The sequence below is a fragment of the Parambassis ranga genome, chromosome 15 (assembly GCF_900634625.1).
Source record: "Parambassis ranga chromosome 15, fParRan2.1, whole genome shotgun sequence".
Taxonomy (NCBI): domain Eukaryota; kingdom Metazoa; phylum Chordata; class Actinopteri; family Ambassidae; genus Parambassis; species Parambassis ranga.
Window position 1 is genome coordinate 15,508,354 of NC_041035.1, and position 22,826 is coordinate 15,531,179.

Here is a 22,826-nt window from a genome sequence, read left to right on the forward strand (position 1 = left end):
GTTTGTGTAGTTCTGTGTAGTGTACGTGCTGATTTCATCAGAGTCTGTAAACTACATATAATGCTTTCCAATCGATCTGTGATTACTGCATGATCACTTATAATTACCTATTACTGCCCTTGAATGAGGCTTTTAAATCTATGCAAGTAGCAGGTCCTCGTCGCCAGAGCTCGCCATCTTGTGTGTTGTCTGTGTCTCCACATCAGTCCAAAACAGATTCTACTGAGGGCCTTTCAGAAAAACCAGCTTGTATTTGGTTAGTTGCAATCTACATGCTTACCACTAGATGCCACTAAACACTACACATTGGTCCTTTAAGTGAAATTAAAAATAAGCAAAATACATTTTTGTGTAGGATAGCCTTAGAGTAATAAAAGTGCTGTTAGATGCATGAGGGCACAAGCTCATTGTGCCAGAGGTGAGTGAAGGAGAACGACTGTAGAACATGAATTAGGTGTTAGACTGAAATCTTCACATTTCCCCGACTTTTAGGTGGATAAGTGAATTGATATGAGGTCAGTGGATTTAAAGTGGTGTTGCAGGGGGCACCTCACCGCAAGAAATTTCTCTGTTGAAATAAATGTCATTAAATGAGTTATGTATTACAGTTATAGTCACCAAACAGGGCTATTTTTTGTAGAGTAGGCTACTGGACATCATATAAGAGCAATGTGGTAAGTTGTGAGAGCAGGACGTCCTACTTTTGCCCTTTTTCCAGTGTCAAATCAAACGGAAAGGGTTAAAAAAAAAAAAGACCAGATGTAATGAAGTTGGTCTAAATGCTTTTTTGACATCTAGGGAAGCTGCTCAAGTCAGCAACAAAACATCTGCTTTAATGTCAGACATGTCATAACCTTGTTAATTATTTGTTTAATTAAAGCCGGAGCTGATCATTTTTGACTTAGCCAAGCCTGAACCAGGCTAATGCAGCTGGCCGTGGCCGGCAGCTTCCTGCCAGGACGAACTATACTTCTTGGCACAGCAACACAGGGGTGATTGGATAAGCACTCTGTATAAAGAATGCAGAGAGGATTAAGTAAAATGGCTGGATAAATGTGATTTATAAGCTTCTCTGCAGACTGTGACTGACTTTGACTAATTGACACTCATTCAAGCTCTTTGCATACCTCTTTAAGCTATAATAGGTCCATCAGCAGATGTTTCTCCACCGTCACTCAGAGGGCCAGGGTCACGCTTTGAGTAAGCGTACGTGCATTTTCCTCATGATGCAGTGATTGAATTAATTTGCAATAGTGTTATGTGTTGGTATGCAGGCAAGGCTTTATAGATGTGAGGAAAAGCGCAATGCCATGTTGGAATAAGTGTCTGAATCAAATGATTTGACCAGACAGCATAATCAGCGGCATTAGTTCCGACTGGAAAACTGACTGAACACATTTGTGCAAATGGTTGGAGTAAATGATGAAAAAGTCTGACCTGGAAAAAGCTGCATTCAGCTGCATGGTTTAGTAAATAGGGTGCTAAATTGGATGAAGCAATTCTGGTTGACTGCAAGCTGGAATGTAATGAAAAGAGATAATGTGCTCAGAGTTTCTGAATGTATGCATTATAGGCTCTCGGACACATAGGGGGAAAAAAGTACAGATCAGAGAAAATGACAACATAGCCTGGGGCCTAAACTTTATTTGACACAGTGTATATGTGCAGTAAGTCAGTAATGAGATCCTGATGCATGCAGTGCCTGTTTCTTCAGAGACTCGGCTCTACAGCCTCCTTCATGAGGAGAAGTAACGGCAGGCCCCGTCGACACATTCGCACATGCGACTGTCAGTGAAACGCTGGGAGGTTTCCTGGAGACACCTGCTCTGCTGCTCTCAGGGGCCCACGCATGAGGTCTGAACCAAGCGCCAAAAGGTTCCGGGCCGAGTGAAGTTATTTGATGTAATGCCATCACTAAGGTGAAGAAGATTGAAATACTACATGGTCATGCAATTACATTACCTGTACTCCTGCTTCCTCTGACAGTCTGGATTTGAATGCTGAGGAAAGGAAAGTGATTCAACGCCAAGTCACATGTGCAGGACTCAGGATGCTGGTCTGGCAAGTAATAATGTATCTAAATGTGCAGCAAATATACACACACAAGCCAACACAGACAGGAATGATTGTGCTAATGGTAGCAGGAGAAGATTTGTGATTGTTGAATGTTTTATGTCTCAGTATTTTCCCCTCTGGAGCTTCAGATTGGTCTGGACTAGTTTGAACCAGTTGCATTCGGTGGCAGGAGAGCTGTGAAGCACACACACTGTGTTTCGTGCCTTCTCTGTGTTTGTGGTTTCAAAATGATCATTGGTGGGATTAAACAAAAGCTTCCACATGCAGTTTGATGTAGATGTGCTGAGTTTGTACACAGAATTTGAAGAGTTAAATTCTAGAGAGACTTTTTGTTTTATTTTTTCTCTGAAGTCATCTGAAGTTAGCATCCAAAGACTGTGCTCTCATGTTGTAAGAGCCAATTAATGACTTTTTGTTTGAGCATAGGAACCTGATGTTTTCACTTATCTCATGTTTGAATTTGTGTGGCTTCTGGTTTTTGTTCTAGCTGTAAGTGTATGTTTTTATTCACATTGCTCTGCTGTGATGGAGTGTGTTTTCGTTGGGGCATTGATGGTGACGTATGGTGCAGCTAGTAGCTGCAAAAGAGAGCAGTGTGGTGCTCCTGATGGACGTAACAGAAAGTGTGGGATGGCGTTTTAGACAATGTAACAGCTGTATAAAAGCGTGTTTGGAAGTATATATGTTTGAACATTGATGTCATCTTTGCTTGGTAGTGCATAGAGGCCACCACACATGTAATACCACTTTATAACACTAGATGGAACAGTGAGTCACTGGGATGCTGAACTTTCTTTTAGATTGCAGAGGAAGTCGCATTTACTAAGGCATCATTTCAGTCATTGATTAAACAAAGTAACTGTTCCTGTTGGCTGTGGCTAACTGGAATATGACACCAAAGCATAGATTCAATGCAAAGGCTTCCTGCTATATTAGTTATTGTTGATATTAATGGCAATAACATGCATGCATCCATTTGAAAATTCTTTTTTTTCCCCCCCCATGGCTGTGTTGAGTCGTCTCCTGGCAGGTACTGAGGAAGTGGTGCATGGTGAGAGTTTTAGAGTTTTTCCACTGAAAGCAGTGAAACCACATGAGAGCAGTGAGACTTATCGAAACCCCAAATATGCTTTAAATTCATTAGCAACACATATGTTGTCATAAGGTTATTTGTATCCATATTTATTGATCACATTTTTTTACATAGTAACAGTAAGATACCACAAGAAAAATGAAAAAAAGGCAACCCCTACATTAAAACCACCACAAAAGTACTTTAAAAACAGTATTTTATTGTGATGGTTAGTTTATGAGGCGAAGGTTCACGAAAAATAAAAATTCAGTAAACACCTTCTCACAAGCATTATTAAAGTCATCAGACGCAGTGGTTCTGTGTCAGCATTCTTACAAATGACTGAAGTTATCAAGCACATTTTTACAGCTCCAACAGGCATAAAAACACCATCAGCTTTTTCCAAACAGCCTGTGAAGAATATTCCAATGGTCTGGTAGTGAAAGAATCGCCCAGAAAGATTTCAGACATCACACAACTGTGAAAAAACTCCCAGAAAAGCAGGCATGCTACACTACATCACTCGGCTCCGAGGTGCTGTATGATGACAGCCGTAGACTTTCCCACATATTCTTTTAGATGGATCACATAAGCTGAAAATAGGTCTAATTTGTTCTTGTCTCTCTGTCAAGCCAATCCCCAATCAACACAGTGTGGCAGGACATATGGAAATTGTTATTGTCACCCCTGTCTGTGCAGAGTGTAAATTAATTTGCCTTCACATGAAAAAAATCAGAACATGTGCAGGAGCCTAATATACTCAAAGGTATTATTGAAATTCAACCATATGTTTATTATAAGTGGTAATTATAAGCAACAAAACACCAGCTTAAAACAATCCGTTAGCTGAAGAAAATAAGGATATGTAATAAATATTTTTATTTGCATATTTATGAATATTAAAACTATTTTGAACTGAGGAGTGGAAAACTGACACATTTTCCAGGAGTTGCATGATGGGAACATGACCAAAAAAAAAAAAAAAAAACAGAAAATAGCTGATATCTTCAAATTACCTGCCATGTGTATTTTCATGAGTGGATGTTCCATTACAGCAGTGCACAACATGGCTGAAAAACTCGTTAGAGATGTAAAAGGATATGGTGTGATCACTTGTTTCCACTGTTGAAAGAAGGAGGGGAGCTTGTAGCGCTGTAGTCCCTCTCATAAAGAGCAGACGAGGCTGTGCCTTCATCTCATGCCCTGTTGAACCGGCAGGCCTTCAAACAATGCCTCTGCTGTGTTTACACTGACAGAGTGCACAAATTCCTAGTTACCTAAAAAAAAGCATTACATGGCTAATAGCAGTTTAATAGGACACCCTAAAAAAATCCTGAATAACTCTATATATGTCAATTTTGTGACAGTTTTTTCTGTTTTTAAAATGAATTTATTTGTGTATTTAAAATGCTATTGAACAGCACATCCAGTTCATATCCACAGACTCCAGAAAACTACTTGGGTAGAGTTAGGAAAATGTAGGATTACCATGGTAACACCACAAACAACTCACTTGACCTGCACTATAGGTGTCAACTGCTGCAAACAGCCTTTGTGACAACACTCCATGCAGATTTGGCTGCTCTGTTATTTCAGGTGGAGGGTAAAGTGATGTCTGGACTGTGTAAAAGTGTTTATGCCAGAAGCTTTGACACTGCTCCACATGCCTCCCGTGGACAGCACACACACTGCAGAGCCCGTCACCGAGCATGGCAGAGGCTCACGCCTGGTTTCCACCTGGAACTTATGAGTCTGTCAGAAGCTCTCACATTTCATCTCTCCCATTGAGGCGACGTGCTGTTTTAGCCACACATTCCACAAACAGTGTGATCGGTGTGCTTGCAGCAAGCTGGTGATGTCAAAATACTTCTGGTTTCAGAGTGGTTACATTTCATTTGGTCCTTTATGACTTTATGTGACTCTGACGGTTGACTTCTACAGCAGGTGCTCAAGTACAATTAAATGTATTCAGATGTGCAAATGGGGAATTTGAGCAACCAGCAGGTTATTTTAACAGTCATGTAGTCCAAGATGAAAGCCTCTTAGGTGACACAGGACCTGATGGCGCCTGGCCAACACAGCTTTCCAAATATGAAACAATCTCATGGATGTTTTCTTTGAAGTATTAAATAATGCCACTAAAAACAAAAGGAAAGTTGATTGATCTCAAAGCAAAGGAAAGTAAGCGATATCTTGATTGTCTCCAAGAGATACGAGAGCTGCATTTGATCTGAGTTTATTTTAGTAACTGAGATAAATCAGGCTTTGGAGGCCCTGCAGCTATGTGTGCTCTCTGGCTTCGTTTTGTTCGAGGTTACCTCCAGGCCAAGACTTCACAACCTGATTTTATGAGACCCAATGCATCTGTTCCCAGTTTCACACCAGTGCCATTATACCCCATAAGTGGAAAGAACTCTTGCTTTGACACCTTTGGGATCATGCTTGCATTTAGGTTCCATTTGTTTGTCTTGAACATGAAGTTACAGCATAAACATATAATCAGAACTGCAAGGAAAATTTCCGTTTTCTCCCTTTTTCCACTTATAATAAAAACCCTCTACTCCGTGTCATACCACTCACCTCACTCAGCGTCTGAAGTGAGGCATCTCAAACCTGTGTCTAATATCAAAGACCTGGGTTCACGCAGACAGCTTGGAGCCCCGGTACTGCAGGATCTCAGCTTGCAGCCCAACACTTCTGGCACCTCTGCTTTCTGGGAGCAATAAGTGTGCACACTCCCACGGCTGGCAAAGAGACGGACCGTGGATTTTTTCCCAATGACTTGAGCAACTCGTGCCCTGAAATAAATGACTTGCTTTATTTCAAGTGACAGACCCACTTCTTTCCTAGCACACTTGGCCTTGGCAGCCCCTTAGTCACTTTGTTCAGCAACAACATACGGTAGGTTCACTCTGTAAAGGAGCCAGTGGGAAAACTAAATGCTGATTCCGCTTAGATTCTGGGAAGCAGGGAAAAATGCATGCTTCCCAGGAGTCAAAGCTACTATTGCTCTTTGATCCAAAATATGGTTCTGTTCGCAAAACTGGACGAGCTGAGGTTTGATTTTCGACACTGAAGTGGATTTTTTTTCATATCAAGTTTATTTTTCACAGCGTGTCACTGAGCCTGTAAAAACAGCAGGCAAGTATAAAGTACTGAGAAAAACCTACAATGCAAAAGCAGGACACACAATCATTCAAGCTGCATTTTGGAAAACGTAGAACCTGATGTTTCAAAAAGGAAAAATAAGCTGGATCACTGTGTGATTTGCTCTGGGAAGGTGTCAGCTTTGCAGATTTCTTCTGGGCCAGATGAACTTTTAGACAGATAGTTTTGGCTGCCTGTCTTTTATTAATAAGCTCTCATGTTACTAGAAAAGTTTAATTAGGTTCAGACGTGTGTGTGTTCAGGCTTATTAAATTAACCTAATCTTTCTCAGCCACTGTCTGTGCAGTTTCACTGGAGTTCTGCAGATTAGCAGAAAGACAGGGCAGGAAGCAGAGGTGGTGCACAGTGGAAAAGGTCAATGAGGAGAATAGTGTCTATAGTTACTGTAGCCTTACATCAGGCAGAATGGCATTTCTCACCAAAGTGACTGAAGAGGAAGATCATAGAGCAGTTACTCTTTTTTTGAATACAAGGAATTCCCTTCCCACCCACAGCTATCTGCGCTGTTAAAACTCACAATCTGGTGATGTGCAAACCAGGATAAATAACACCATCCTCTGTAGCAACAACCAGCTCATCTCACTCAAAAACAACGGTGAAAGTGAACTTTCCTTGATCCACTTTCACTCCATTGCAGCCATTTTGTTTGCGTTTATTCCTCCCTTTTTTTAAAAATGCTCGCTGGTTGTTTAATACTTGCCTCAGCAGAAAATGCTGGTTTACTGTGTCACACGTTGACATCCTCTGGCAAAACTTGATGAACCACCCTGGAACGTGCTCTGGGCTTGAAAGCAGCCACCAGTGCCAGACCCATATAGCGAGTCTTTGGTGTGTGCCACGTGGACTATTCCAAGAACCTCAACCCAAATATCTCTCTGACACAGAGCTACGAGAGCAGGGATTTGACTTCCCCATTTTTCCTAATAACGCATTTTTTTCCTGGCCTCACCATCATTTCCTTAACCCCTTCACTCCCTTTTTTCCCTACTGTGGGACTGATGGAGATTTGTGCAAAACCAAACCAAAGAATCTTTTCATCTTTCAGTGCCACACGGGTCTCTAAACTCAACACAAGCACACAGATCAGCCTCACTGAGTGACAAGTTAACACACAAACAACTTAAACACACTTTAACTAGCATAAGAGAGCAGCTTCAGGTCAGAGTTTGTCTCCCATGCAATCATTTTGTGTCAATTCTAAGCATCATCCTATCTGTAACAAATTTCTCTGCCATTTTTTGACGTATCTTTCCATTAGAGCACTTCTGCTTATCCATGCCACAGAGCCATATCTTCTGATATTAAGTCAACATTGTCCCTAGTCCATGTACATATTACTAACAAACCCCAGCTGTTTATGAACAGAATTATATCTTTGACCAAAAGAAAAAAAAAAAAGTTTGTTTTAATGATCCACAGACGAAACACCACCAGGTAATAATAAAAGTGTTGTATTAATTTGGGACGTTTGTCATGTACATAATCAACAAAGTGGTGTACAAGTGTTTTATTTATGAAACACAACAATCTTACACTAATGTTTGTAGAAAATGTATATCTAACAACACAAGTATACAAAAAAAATATCATTTACATTTTGTGCATTGCAAACTCTCAACAAAATCAAAAAGATGGAAACCAAACAACAGGAGAATGCTGTACAGACTAACGACAACGAAACATCCTCGAACCATACTACACAGTCACACAGTCACAGAGACCTTCGTCTGGATTCCTTTTCATACAAGCCAACATCCACACGTGATACTAATGACTTAAATGAAAGAAGTAATTTATATTAAATGTTTTCACTGTCTTTGCTCGGGGCACTAAGAACAACTGGTGGCTGAGACTGAGATTTGCTAAACTGCAATTTGATTTGTGTCAATACTTCAAATTAAAGAGTGTAATATCAAGAAGGGAAAGGTGCTTGCTGTGGTGCCAGGAGCGCAATTTACAGGCAAAAATGATGATTTTTCAACGACAATGAGGCTCTGTATGCAAACTAAACTACCAGATTTAACTTCCCCCTGGCAGCTACAGTCACCCTCATAAACATCTGCTGTGCTCATGTAGGTGATTATTTAAAAGCAGCTGGTGTTTACACTACATTTTAACAGAGAGATTGGAAAAACTAACAAGTGATAGAAGTGCACAACAACACTGAAAGTCTTGCAACACTACAATGTGCTATCTTGATTGTTGTGTGTTATATATACGTTTTGTCAGTGTAAACAAATAAATAAGTATTTACAAACTAGCAAAAAAATGCAAACAAAATAAGCAGAGCATAAATAATTTACAAAAGGAATTATAGTACAGACTTAGTATAAACATCTTTGGCACTACTGATCATTCACTGGAGTTCTTCGTACAAAATAAAACATTCAGGATGACGAGAGTGAGGAGAAAATAGTAATGGGCGTGAGACAGCTGAATGATTATGCTTTTGGTTACAGTTTATGTTTGTCAGAGTTGTTCGGCAAAACAGAAAATTAAAAAAAACAGGGAACAACCGAGTCACATATAAGGTCAGAAATCACATACAGCATGTAAGTGGTTGAACAATGAATTTAAACATGTTGAATAGGTATATGAGCTATGATTATAAATTCTGCAGAAGCATCAGTTTTTCTTTCTCAGCTTGGGAAAATATACAAATCACTGCCATAGATTCTCCTCCAGCGGATGGATTGAGAAAAAAACATGGAAGTATGCAAAGTCTGTTTTACGTACATTAAAATGGACCGCGCAATGACGTGATGTTTACTTGCAGGGATGTTTTCCTTTCCCGACTTGATTCAGTTATCTGCGGAAAGATTGAGAAAATAGCTTCCATTACCACCAGATTTATAATGAAAGCCTAGAATGCTCATTGTGATTCACAGTCAAAGGGTGCCAGGGTGCAGCAACAACATGTGCATATCGTGTTGCGTCAAAAAGCGTGTCTTCAGTAACGTGGAAGTGATTGTGACAAATAAAAAGGCTGCAGGCTTATTTTCCACTGCTTAGCACTGAGCAGAAGATCTGAAGTCCTTGGAACGACACACACAAGGCCTTTCACAATGCATCCGGGGCATTGTACATGGGCAAGCTGACAAGCATAGCATGACAACAACTTTTGTGTTACTTCAGCCAACACACTGCACACACCGCCTCTCATTGTTACCTTGTGAGCACTGTTGGCAACTCCGGCTTATCTGAGGTTTGAAAAAGATGTTGAAGGTTTAAAGATCACATTATTCAGTCTCTGATCTTTCTATTAACATATGGGGACCACACATGTGTCCACCACATTATACACATGCTGTACATACATAAAGTCACAATCTCACGTTCAGGAATTTACAAAGCAGAGGTTTCCATTTACCCTAATCCTACTGAATACTTTCTTAACCTCAGCTCTAAATTTACCACTGACCTAAATTGACTGGATTCATGGTTTTGGTCCACTCTTCGACCAGCCATGAAATTCATTCATGAATAATTTGTGCTATTGAGTGGTGGCCAGTGCAAAAGTGCACTGGTACACACTATAAACTATCAATGAGATTATCAATCAATCATCATTTACTTAAAGTGTTTGTACTCACCTCTGCACTCATACTTGAGGTCGGAGAAGAACACCAGCTCTTGTGAGAAGACAAACAAGCCTAACCTTCCTCCGGCAAACGTCTTGTCATAAACTGGTCCTGAGTCAGCCATGATCTGTTTCCCTTCATAGACCACAACCCTGCAAAACACAATACATCCTGTCACTGCACAGTGTTCTATGTTTCGTGACAAAATGTGAAGGCCTGTGATCCATAGACCTTTTTCCACAGCGGAAATCTGGGCCAGGCCAAGGTGGCACAAGCTTTGACTGCTGCCAAGTCGAAGCATGCCAGTACAGTCAAACACACTTCAACTCTTAAAAGGATGGTTTCATATAAGGGCAGTTCCTTTAGTCCGAGCAAACAGAAACAGTCTTAGTGTTCCGGCAGTGGAAAAAGGGCCTTAGGTGGCCTGTTGTTGAGCATAAAAATGAGTTCTCCTGTTGTGTATGTCTTACCTTATAAAACCAGTCTTTGGTCTGTGGATGAGATGCCACCTGTAAGCTGTGTAATCCTTCCAACCAATGTTTTTGGGGTCGTGCCACAGAGTACGTACCTACATAAAAGAGTTAACAACACCCAGTATTAGTTCTGCCACATCTTTTAAAACAGGCCACATGGCATTTAGAGTGCCGCCCACTTGTCCTGGAGTGTTGCCTGTGTGCCACAGAGCATTCCTGAGGTTTTCTCCTGTGCCAGTGGTTGAGTTGACAACTTTGAGAGAAACTCCAGAGATGCCAAAGGCCTTGGAGGGTTTGTCCTCCCAGTAAGTCTGTGTGATCTGCTTCCACATCACTACATAAAAGCGACCACTCGACTGGTAGCCGAAAACGAAGCCTGCATAGTCGTCGTCTCTGTCTGTGTTGACGTACATTGTTCCACTGAAGTCCACAGCATTGAACTCATCAAAACCTGTGATGATAAAGAAAGGAATTTAACACAAAATGAACCTGAAATAGTGTTTTAGGAGTGAACATATGAGTGCTGCTCACCCACTGCGATGCCGGGGTCAGAGTTGGCAGTCTGGACCAGCTCTTTGCCCTGATGCCTGACCACCCAGTTGGGATCAATTTGAGTGGTTCCCTTAGGATCTAAGTGAACCATCTGGAACTTCCTAAAGTCTGTCACACTGATGGCATTGTTCTCCGGACACACATCAAGAATATCTGGGATGTTGTCATTGTCAAAGTCATCTTTACAGGCGTCGCCTCTTCCATCACCTGTGTTTAAAAGAATAGAGTTAGTTTTTAAATTATTTAAATCAGATTGAAAAATATCTGCAGCAGTTAATGAAAAGTCTCACAGTATCCCTGCAGCAGTGTCTGGTGAGACGTTAATATTAAAAATGAATGGAAAATATAGCAGTCCTTCACTGGAAACTGACTTTAACAGAACTGCCAATCCCTTTAAAGCAAAGCAGCCATCTTTTCATGCTGTAACAACTTCCACTGATACAACTAGCTGAAGCCTGAAGTCTATTAGAGCTGGACTACAGGCCAGAAACTCATGGTGGAAATGATGCCAGTGGCTAATGAGGGCCACTGCATGGAAGTAGCTAAGCTGCCTTCTGTCATCATCTTTGTTATTGCACAAGGGGCTCAAACGATTCTATCAAATAAACACTATCTGACAAGCTGTGAGGCGTGTGAAAGTGTCAGCGTCCAGCACCTTCCTCCTCCGCGGCCTGTTTCCATTTACAGACAGCTGTACAAACTCCAGGTAACCCTGCTTAAATTGGGCACTGTGGATTAATCACGAGCAAAACCCTAAAGGAAATAAAACCTTCACAGCTTGGCGTGTGCCCTCCTGGGCGACTCACTGAAGTCATGCCGAATGACATCACCCGTGCTGACCCAGCCATTGACTCTTTCCACAGCCACCATATTTCACACCTGCTGTAGTGAGACTAATTGCTAACTCTGAAAGCATCTGGGAGAAGGCATAGAGAAGCAAAGCGATGATTGGTTCCCACACTGACGTTCAGCTGCGATCTCAATAAGTCTCTCACACTAGTGCTGCTGCAACTTTTAACTCATCCTCACCGTCTGAGTCCAGCTGGTCTTCGTTGGGTGTCAGTCTGCAGTTGTCCTTGTCATCTGGTATGCCATCATTATCATCATCGTAATCACATGCATCTCCTTTGCCATCCTTGTCATGATCAGCCTGATTGGCGTTGGCCACATAGGGACAGTTGTCCAGATTGTTCTGATGACCGTCTTCATCAATGTCCTGGTTGTTGTCGCACTGATCTCCAACCAGATCGTTATCTAAGTCGGTCTTTTGGATACATATAAAAAAATCACAGAATTATCACTTCGAGTACTGACTGTGCTGGGATGTGTCATTAGTTGCAGTGCTGAACTCTTACCTGGTCAGGGTTGTGCAGTAATGGACAGTTGTCACATTGGTCACCAACTCCATCCATGTCAGTGTCCTTCTGGTCAGTGTTGTACACGTAGGGGCAGTTGTCATTCTCATTCAGAATTTCTAAAAAAGTTCCATATAAGGTTTAGATATAATAATTTGCTGTTTTTTTTAAAGGATCTGATTTAATCCAGCTATTTTACCATCTCCATCGATGTCCACTGCACAGGCATCTCCTTCTCCGTTGTGGTCGGTGTCTATTTGAGCAGGGTTGTGTTCATAGGGACAGTTGTCACAGCGGTCACCAACTTCATCTTTGTCAAAGTCAAACTGGCGAGGATTGTAGAGGAGAGGACAGTTGTCCTGTGGTGGAAAGCAGATGTTTGAGAAGAGCTGCCACAAAAGGACACCTCTATTTATCAGACAGTGTCATGCATTGACTATAGCTATCTTCAAGTTAGAGGCAGGTACAGCAGAACAACCAATTAACTGGCAAACTACACATGTAGTAAAAACTACACGTTTTTTTTCCAAAAAAGTAAAAAGATCTCGTACCCTTTCATCCAGTATTCCATCATTATCATCGTCTTTGTCACAAGCATCTCCCTGACCGTCTTTGTCGAAGTCTTCTTGTCCAGAGTTGGGAAGGCTCGGGCAGTTATCCTGAAACAGGAGCAGTAAGTTGATGAGCTTTAGAGTTTCACTGCAAAGGCAGGCTTTATCAAATGTGACAACAAGATACCTTCTTGCAGTGATAGGTGGCGTTAGCGCCACACACGAGATTCTGATTGGGCCAGCCGTCCAAGTCGGAGTCCTCACCACAAATAAAGCCGTCTCCAGCATAACCGGTGCGGCACTCACACTTGTACATGGGGTCACTGAAGTGATTGATGTAGATGCATTCAGCATATTTGTGACAGTTGTGGGTCTTGTCTTTGCATGGATTCTCTGGCTCACACACCTAAAACAAACAACAGGGCATTTAACATGAACTGCCTGCCTGAAGATGACAACAACATGTCCCTCCACACACTTGTGGTCAGCCTATTACACATATTCTGTAGTCTTTGTGACTTTTGGTTTTGGAGGCCCCTCCAATGAGGTTCTATACAAAGTGTGGGCCACTTCTGGGCACAGTTGATTTTATGAGATCCCACTTAGTGCACCATGCATCCCACAGTGACCCACTGTTGCTCCTTTACTGCTGCACATGGTATTCACAGCTGCCACTCATTACCAGAGGATGAACCCAACCACGGTTTGGATGCCACTCCATGAGCTCATAGTGACAGCAAGAGCAGGCCTTTGATCAAAACTGTGAAATGGAGCCTCTTAATGCCAGCAATGAGACAATTCCCCTTCTCCCAGATCAATTAGGGAAATTGGGGCATCAAATTAAAGACAGGCAGCTGCAGAGGCCAAAGAGTGACAAACCGGTCCATGAGGGGTGTTACACAAGTGGCACAGCAAGCTTTTCCAGGGTCTGCTAGCACGAGAGAGATGAAGATAGTTGTATGTTCCAATAAAGAAGCCACTTTACCATGTCATATTACCTGTAATAGAGCTAAAATGACTTCACATCAAAATATATTTTAAGGGACTGTTTCAGTCTGCCTCTGAAAGACATGTGTAACGTGAGTTGTTAACTATTTCCCTGCACCTCCTCCTCCCTCTCCTTCTGCATGCTGATACTGGGTCAAGGTCAGCTACATGTATGTACTGGCCTCCCCTCCAATTTTCTGCACACACGCTCACAGCAAGAATGAGGCCATAACTCACCTGAGCAGCTGCGTCAATCATTCATTCATAAATTTGAATCTGACAAGCAAAAATGCACATATTTTCAACACTCTAACCTTTTATTCTCACTTTCTTAAAATGTAAATCACAGCCTACCAACAGTCTGTTACAGTGTAGACTCACTTGTTTGTTCTTCTTGGCGGCCTCTACTCCCATACCAAAAGGCTGGTTGCCCTTGTAGCGCTTTGGACAGGGCAGGCAGTGGAAACCTGGATCAGTGTTCACGCAGCGCTGTGTTCCGCTCACTTTGTAGCAAACATCAGACACCATGTCACACTAAAAGGAGAAAAAAAAGCAACAAATAATTACACCAATAATTACACAAATGAAAACTATAGGTAGTGGGAATAACATTTACCTCATTTATGTCTTCACAGTGGGTACCATTTCCACGGAAACCAGCAGGGCATGGGCCACACTCCCAGGATCCATCTGGAGAACTGCTGCAATCCACTCCCCCGAAGCATGGGTTAGACAGACAGCCATCTGTAAGAGATTTAGACAACAACAGTGGATACAAACAGGGGAAACCGATGTAAACACTGACATATCTGTGTGTCCACAAATGACTCAACCTTTCTTAGTAATGATTTTTATCTTCACAATAAAGGGCAGTTTCAGCCAGAAACTACATTTCTTCTTGGATGAGACCGCCCCATAGTTATAAACTTTTATCTCATAAAATCACCAGGAATATCTTTATACATTATAACTGCAGTGCTGATTAACTCACAATCATAACGATGAGCAGCTCATACTCACCAATAGGACAGTTGTTTTTGTTACAGCTGTCATTGTCATGGGCTTCCCCGATGCACTTCTTGCCACCATACTGAGGTACTGGGCTGTTGCACTCACGTGATCGACTTTTGATTCCCCCTCCGCATGTTGCTGAACAGGTTGCCCACGGAGACCATGGTCCCCAACCACCGTCAACTGAAAAAAAAAACACAGAAAAATGTTAAGTGATTATGTTTTGACATCGTGCATTTCACTCGACAGTTTTTTTTCTAAATAAGCATGTAAAAGTCTGAAATCTAAAGAGCAGAGCAGCCTCAGAGTCAGAAGCTTGGAACTTAATACTACAAGTGAAAACATACTGAGATGATTTGGGTCAACATTTCCTGAAAGACTGACAGGAGGCCAGTCCAAAACACATGGGGAATGTTGCCTCTGGGGAGCCATGAGGCACATGGAAGTCTGTCTGGCTGTTGGACACAGATGCTGTAACAGAGATGCTCCTTTTCACTCACTGGGGCAGGGCTCAGCAGTGCAGCCCTGAGTCTCTCTGCCGCTTCCCTCACAGTCGTTGCCCCCAAGCTGTGGCACAGGAGCGTTGCAGTGTCGTATCCTGGTGATCTGTCCTTCTCCACAGGTCACTGAGCAGGATGACCACGGCGACCACAAACTCCATCCTCCGTCCTGGCGAACTGGGCATCAGACATCAACCAAAACACACATCATGTGTTATTTTCTAGATTTCCATTCGGTCAAATAGTTACAGACATGTATAATTTACCAAAGTTAAAAAAAAAAAAAAACGTTTTTCTACAAGTTAAACATTATGTGATGGAGACGACAGCAAATGTCTTCTGAGATCCTCAAACCAGTGTTTATGTCACTGTGGGTAAACTATCATCTGGTGGTTAAACTGACTCCGTCACTCATACAGATTCCGTGTAATGTTAGCTGCTTGCCCAACTCTTCAGTTTCAGCGTCCAGAACAAATCACCACCCCTCATATGTTGCTCATCCACTTATCAAATTCATTAATATTTTATATTTTTGAAGCAGTGAGTCATTGCACGGTGGAACACCCTCAGTCTGAGATTTATTTGGATTTAACTAGGCACACCCTGCAAGCCGACCATGCGATCCAGTTCTCCACTCCACTCCACAGATGCAGCCATGCTCTGATGGATCCAGATTTATAGAGGCGTGAAGTCAGTCTCATCTCATATTTAACTCAGTGCTGAGTTTTTCCACAGTTCCATCATGTTTCCCACTCCCGCATGTCACACTGTCGTTTGTTTTAGATTACTGTGAGTGGCAATGACATATGCATACTTTGATCATTAGAATATCACCAAACTGAGACAACTACTACTGCATACCAGAGCACGACTGATACTGGAAGTTGGAGTCTGAACCAGGCACCAATTTTTAGAAGGGGAAAAAATCTGATATTGATAGATTACAGAATATTCAATATGTATTTTGATGATCTATACCTGGCTGAAATCGCTGCTTGAGTAGACACACGCTGGACCTACCTTTTTTTACATCCCCACATATGAGCCAACATAAATGTTGATAATGATATAGGCCCATACTGGCATCTATCAGTCATATTTATAAATGAAATATCCTCACCACGACTGTCGCATTTGCTCAGGCTGCACTTGCGGGTTTGTATAGAAGCTCCGACACAGGGGTTGCTGGTTGCATCACATGACCGGCCCCTCTGCTGAGTTCCTGTCCCACAGGTGACTGTGCATTCAGTCCACTCTGACCATGGGGACCAGCCATCACTGTATATAGCTAGAAGAAATGAATGCAACATAGTGATTCACGAGAACTGTAAAAATAACTACAGATTGTATTCTTTGTGTTAGCCTGTTTATCACATGACATCATCTGAAGAACCCACAGCACACATTGTGAGTGTCTTTCAATAAATACGTGGTCTACTCCTAAAGATATAACTGGCTGCAACACTCACCTGTAGTGTTAAAATTTAATAAGCATGAAATATTGTTTTTATTGTTTTCATGGCATATTGCACCACTAATTTAAAATAGCTCACATGGATAAAACTGTGTGCATGTTTATAATAAGGGGGTTCTGAAGGGGTTCTGAAGGGGTTCAGACTACTTACGTATACACACAGGGCAACACTCGCCATCAACGAATGACGGCGTAGCACAGGCCACAGGGGGGCATGTAATCTGGTGACACACGATCTTGGATTCCTGCCATTTATGAATATTAAAAGATATATATCAGAGTCGCTGCCATCCACAGTAATCATCTATACAGAATTGTACGTGGCTTGGTATTACCTGGCAGGTACACTTGGTGCAGCTGTCTACAACCCAGTCTTCCTTATCATCGAAGAGGCGGCCATCCTGCCAGCACATGTTTTTCTCTTTAGAGTCCTTCATCCTCCCAAGGGCCTCCTTCATGACCGTGTTCTCCTCTGTCTGAACATACAGCAACAGACATATTTGCAGTCACACAGGAAATCAGTCAGAAATGATTAGGACACGCTTATTATAAAGGCAGATTGCCACTGGGAGAAATGTACACCTGCTGACATGCTGATTCTTTTAGGAGAGGATATGTGAGGTGACTTTTTACCAGGTGGAAAGAGGAAGGGTGATGCTGCTCTGCAAATACTTTTGTTCAAAATGGTCAACCTCTCCTACTAACACCAGTAAAAGTCACAGCTAAATGAAGCATTGTGTTACCTTTCCTACCTACACACAACCCTCTTCAATTCAGTGATGACCTGAGGTGGATGAAAAACCTCAGAGCAAACTTGAATAAAAGAAATAAAAAGACCACAAACATAAAATATAAACAGGATGCTGCTTCTTAGTGCTGCAAATTGCACAACAATAAATGTCTTCATGTCTCTGTTGCTTCTAGGAAAAACAGTCCATTGAAAAAGAGCTGCTTAGTTACGCACATTACAACCTCCAACCCAATTGGAGACAAGGGGATCTCTGGCTGGACTTGGGATCTGTCAGTCGATAAACCTTTGCCAAAGATTTGTGTGCATATGTGTGTGTGTGTGTCCTTCTGTTAGAATAGAGAGACAGCAGTATGCAGCCCTAGAATCTAAGACACCACTCGGTCTGGAAGAGCCTCAGGGACCCTTCTCATACCAGCCGTTTTTTTTTTTTTTTTTTTCCCAAGGTTCATGCCCAGACTCTCTTATTGCTGGGAGGCTCCCAGAGGAAACACATGGGCTATTTAAACAAAGCCAGACATTAGACTGGACCCCATCACTGCCAGGGGAACACTTCCTATATCCACATGTAACATGTCATAAAATCTGTCTGACTCATGCTGCCACAGATAGCAGGAGTCAAACGGGTTCAGCCATCACAGGCGACTTTATAAGCAGTCCCGCGACTACTTAATGTTTGCTTTTCAAACCAATGTAGGTTACCTAGTAACCTAATTCAAACCTCTTACTGCCTGGCTGCCACACATACCATTTATTTTCCTAACGTGTCTCCCTAAGAGGTTAAATGTCTTCCCTCACATAGAGACAAATTTTGTTGATTTTTTTAACATTCATCACTAGAATTGGCCTATAAAGTTCAGAAAAACAGGCGGTAGCATCTCTAAAACAAACACCAGTCAGGATTATGTTGATTTACGCAGTGCGGAGGGCGTCTCCACATTTGTCACTTCTGCTGCTTACCACTTTTTGCAGGCCATCAATAAGGTTGCTGACGACAACGCGAAGGCCTTTCAGCTCCTGGAACATGGTGCTGAGTTCCTCACAGGAACGTTCGCACATATCTGCTCCCAGGTCGTCCGTCTTCTGACCGATTATGTTTGTAGTGATGGATGGACTAACATCCACAATCTCTGTGCTCTCACTCACAATGTTGGCATCATCTGGGAGATAAAACAAACAGATATCGGGGTAAACAAATGAGCATTTGTTTACCCTGAGTGATAGAAAACATATTTGAGAGATATGACAAAACAGGAAAGAAAGTGTAGCTGGCCAAAAGATCACAACAATGTGGTAACTGCAATGTTTATTATGTTCCTAAAACCAGATGTCCAGTCAGCAGTGTTTGATGTGAGTGATGTATCTGTTTGGCTTGGTGATGGTAAATCTTTTTGAACAGGGATGACAGCAGGGTTGGCTGTGGGAGGACGGGACGGCATGGCAGCGCACACTAAGATCTAGGTGTTCCTCATGTGTGATAAAAAAAACACAACGTTAGTCATAAATCTGCCTGACCCTTTTAAGTAAGTCGACACTTCCAATATGAACTTAACAGACTGGAAGTGACCACACAGATAGAGTCACAGGAAGCCCATGGTCTTGTCCTTACGGGTCATCAGAAGCACAGAAGGTATCAACACTCAGACCGTTCAGCACATTTTGTGTAGGTTAACACAAACTTCCACCGCAGTGTTGCGTTTAAGGAGGCTAAATGTTGAGGTTTCCTTGTACAATCAAGAACCTCCAGCAATGAGTAAAGGAGGACAGGACAGGACAACTTTAGTTCAGTGAAGTTTGCATCCAACCCTATAAAATAATGACCACCTACCCTTACCAAAAAGAAACCTTAACTTTAAGAATGTCAAAAAACAAACACACAAGACACTTGTTAAAGCTCCAAGGACTGCCTGTCATTCAGCCAAAGCACGGCACATATCTGCAACTGGTTTGGATCTTTGCTATGTAAATTGCTGAAGATTAATAGCAGACCAGGGACACTAAATCAAGAAGTTCTCCAAATTGCTCAGTGATCTCCCACTGTAGCCAAATGCTGTGTTTTCTTTCCTCTTCAGTCTGCTGGATTCATTCAAATCTCGGGAGGGCTTCACACTGTGCGCGTGTGAATGCACACGAGCTCGTCTGTGAAAGCATTTACACATTCTTCCTCGCCTGATCGACATCTTCTGTTTAGTCAAAGCCGATAGAGGAGAGATTTAAAATAAAAAAAAATAAAAAAAAGAGCAAAAGCAATTTTTATACTGCTCATTAATGTCCAATGTGACAGTTTTTATGAGAGTGGGTTGTGTGGGTTTATGAGTGACTTCTGGCTTTAAATCTTCCACCAGTGTAAGAACCTTTGCTGCTACCAGCCAACATGCAGAACACTTCTTGGTGACATTTGTTCAACAAATAAACTCATTCAGCTGGAATTCAACACCATTTGTGGCGACAAAAATGCAACAACAACGCATACAAAGCACATATGGATTTGCTTTGTCACAGCAAAGCCAAAAATTACAGTTTCCAGATCTCATGATCATCCCCTTTATGATAATTATGCACATATTTACTCAGATATCTGTATCTTTTCAGCCGTCCTGCGTGTGAGCCCCACTGAGGATCACCAGCTCCTATTCCTCAGGCGAGTGAAAGCCTCAGCTGAGAAAAGCAACCCAATCAGCCAATGTATGACTTCACTGTGTGTGTGTGTGTGTGTGTGCAGCTGAAAGTGGAAGCTCCCCAGCTCTGCAGTATAGCATTCACTTTCTCTTTTCTATTTTCTTTCCCAGGGTATGATCCCAAGTTCCTCTGCCAATGGAAATAAATGTAAGCATCTGTATCTCCTTTTGTTCGCCATGCACACGGCTCGACCTCAGACCGTTGCATCCACACGGCTGTTTCCGTAAACATGAAGTAATGGTGGGAGATCTTGCCACATATTAAATCTGCAAGCTTTTTTGACCCACTTCAAAAATAAAAAAGAAGCAAATCATACAAAGAAACAAAGCCAAACTGTTTGCTGTGCTTAATATTTAACAAAACGCAGACAGCATGTGTTGGTGAATTAGTTGCCAAATCACATCTGCAAGGTATCAGGCTTGCAAATATAATTATTTTAATTATAGTTTGGGTTATGAAAATCACACAAATGGTAATGGTTTCCACTCCTCTAGCACAACAGGAACCTTTTGGTCAATGCTTAATGGGAAAGGGGAAAAAGCACACCTACCTTGCTTAATGACCTCACAGTCTCTGTTGAGAAGGATGTCTTCAAGTGGGATGTCAAAGATAAACTGCACATTCTGCAGAAGGCCCTGTTCAAAAAGAGAAGATGAACCATAACCTCTCCTGTTATTTTGGCTACTTTGAAATGTTCATATTCACAAAGGTTCACTCTTGGCCTTGTCAAACAACCTCACTTTTACACACAAGGGGACATCTAGAGTCTAAATTTGGAACCTTTTCCACACAAAAAGACCAGGGCAACACTCAGCCAAACTTAAAAATACACAATATGTCAGTGTCTATTTTGGAAACTGCTGTTTAAACTGAGCTTTATTATAAGCTTAGTGAACACGCAATTTAGTTTCTAGAACTTTATAAGAGGTGACAATTGCTGCAGAAAGAGCACCCTCAGAGCCTTGCTGCCTCTGTCTTACCCTGAAGTGGTTCTCCCGAATGGATCCCTTAGCAACGTACATGCGGCTCCCCTCAGCCCGCAGGTGCTCATAGAATGGGTCATCCAGGATGAAGCTGTCTATAAGACTGCAGCCCACGAACAGGTTTGCATTCTCCCCATGAACATGAAGCGTGATGTTCTTCCACTGTGAGTCCGACAGGTCCACATCCTCAAATGAAACCACATTCTGTGAGCCCTCCACCCAGTACACCAGGTCCAGGGTGTTGGCACGTCCATTAGACACAATCTCAAACTGCCGCCGGCCATCAGAACTTTCCAAACCGATCAGGGTGCCCCGTGAGCCACGGTCCTGGCGTATGCTGGCCAGAAACACAAAGCCCTCATTGTTTTGGATCTGTCTTAGTATTTGCTTTAGTATGGGGGGGCTCACTGGAGGCAGGTGATCGAAGCGGATAAAACGGTAGGCAGGGGCATCTGAGTTTTGGCCCCGGAACTGTTTGGCCCCAAGAGTCTTGCGTGTGATGTGGCTGACTTCAAACAAATCAAATACTGTCTCGTCCTCCTGCTCACCATCTACAGATCAGTCACAATACAAACGCTCAGTTAGAAAGAAAGTTCATGAGCCTGAAGCTCATGTCCCTTTAAATAAGCACTGGAAGGGATGCATGCACATCTATTCAGCACTGAATGACTAATAAACTTTTAGAAGTCAGCACTGCAGTAATATTGTCACTTACCTTGAGGTAATGCTTGAAGGAAATTAAATGATAAGAGCAACAAGAAGAGACTCCTCCTGAGTATCATATCTCCTTCAAAAACAAACAAAGAAATGGTCTGTGTTAGTTTTCTTTGTCTGGTGAGAACACCATAGCTCCAAATGTTTGTACAGGAGCTTCAGCAACAGTCAACTGTCAACTGATCATATATCATATATTAATTAAGCAATTAATTTAAGCATTTGCCCCCTGGGATCAATAAAGCATTTCCGATTCTGATGTTGCTGGAAGCTTTGTGAATTTCTTCAGCCTTTTATATTTAGCCAGTTTGTCTTCTGTTTTTATGCAGATAATGTGGAACTTTTAACTTTTGCCTCCGCACTGATCGATTTATGGGTAAATAGACTACAGTAGAGTCCGTGTAGCCCCTTTCTTACCTGACGAATTCAGTATTGTTTCCACTGCTGTCCGATATCCAGCGACAAGAACGATAAAACAAAAGGTAAAAAAAAATGGTGAAACAGCGACTTATTTGATGACCTCTGAGTGGAGGATTGAATGAATGAGACGCGGTATCTCCTGTAGCCTCCGTGCGTAAAAGAAGCGTAAAGTCCACTTTGGTTCACTACATCCACAGTCTGAAGGACCTGCAGCACAACAGTGGCTGAGGAGCTCGCCTCCCTCTTCTTATATAGAGGCTCTCAGAGAGGCTGTCAATCACAAGTCCTTCGGGTATGAACAGTTTGTGGTCGGTTGTTAAGAGACAGAGTTACATAATTATCTTCCGATGGCGTAATTTTTCTCATCACACGAGGAGGCGAGTATGGGTGACCCCCTCCCCTCCCCTCTCGACTCACCTCGCCGGCCGCCTCTCACCGTGAAGCCCACCATCCCCTCCCTGTCAAACCCACCTTCCTCCCCT

The 22,826-nt window shown here is 42.3% G+C and overlaps 1 protein-coding gene across 2 annotated transcripts; it reads right to left on the reverse strand.

The window, feature by feature from the left end:
* Positions 1-7,808: 7,808 nt before the first annotated feature.
* Positions 7,809-22,611, reverse strand: thbs2a (thrombospondin 2a). 2 transcript variants are annotated; one of them, XM_028423077.1, is made up of 23 exons: positions 22,342-22,611; positions 21,926-21,997; positions 21,208-21,761; positions 20,778-20,862; positions 18,509-18,708; positions 17,136-17,276; positions 16,952-17,045; positions 16,447-16,614; positions 15,327-15,503; positions 14,836-15,009; positions 14,432-14,559; positions 14,197-14,349; positions 13,016-13,234; positions 12,829-12,936; positions 12,477-12,636; positions 12,278-12,396; positions 11,952-12,186; positions 10,902-11,129; positions 10,550-10,821; positions 10,368-10,465; positions 9,910-10,049; positions 9,486-9,516; positions 7,809-9,125 (listed from the first exon to the last, which is right to left on the reverse strand). In XM_028423077.1, the coding sequence occupies exons 2-23, from the start codon at positions 21,990-21,992 to the stop codon at positions 9,122-9,124; spliced, it is 3,555 nt and encodes a 1,184-aa protein (XP_028278878.1). In that variant the 5' UTR covers positions 21,993-21,997; positions 22,342-22,611; the 3' UTR covers positions 7,809-9,121. The 2 variants fall into 2 exon arrangements, with proteins under 2 accessions (XP_028278878.1, XP_028278879.1); XM_028423078.1 differs by lacking the exon at positions 9,486-9,516.
* Between the last annotated feature and the right edge of the window lie 215 nt (positions 22,612-22,826).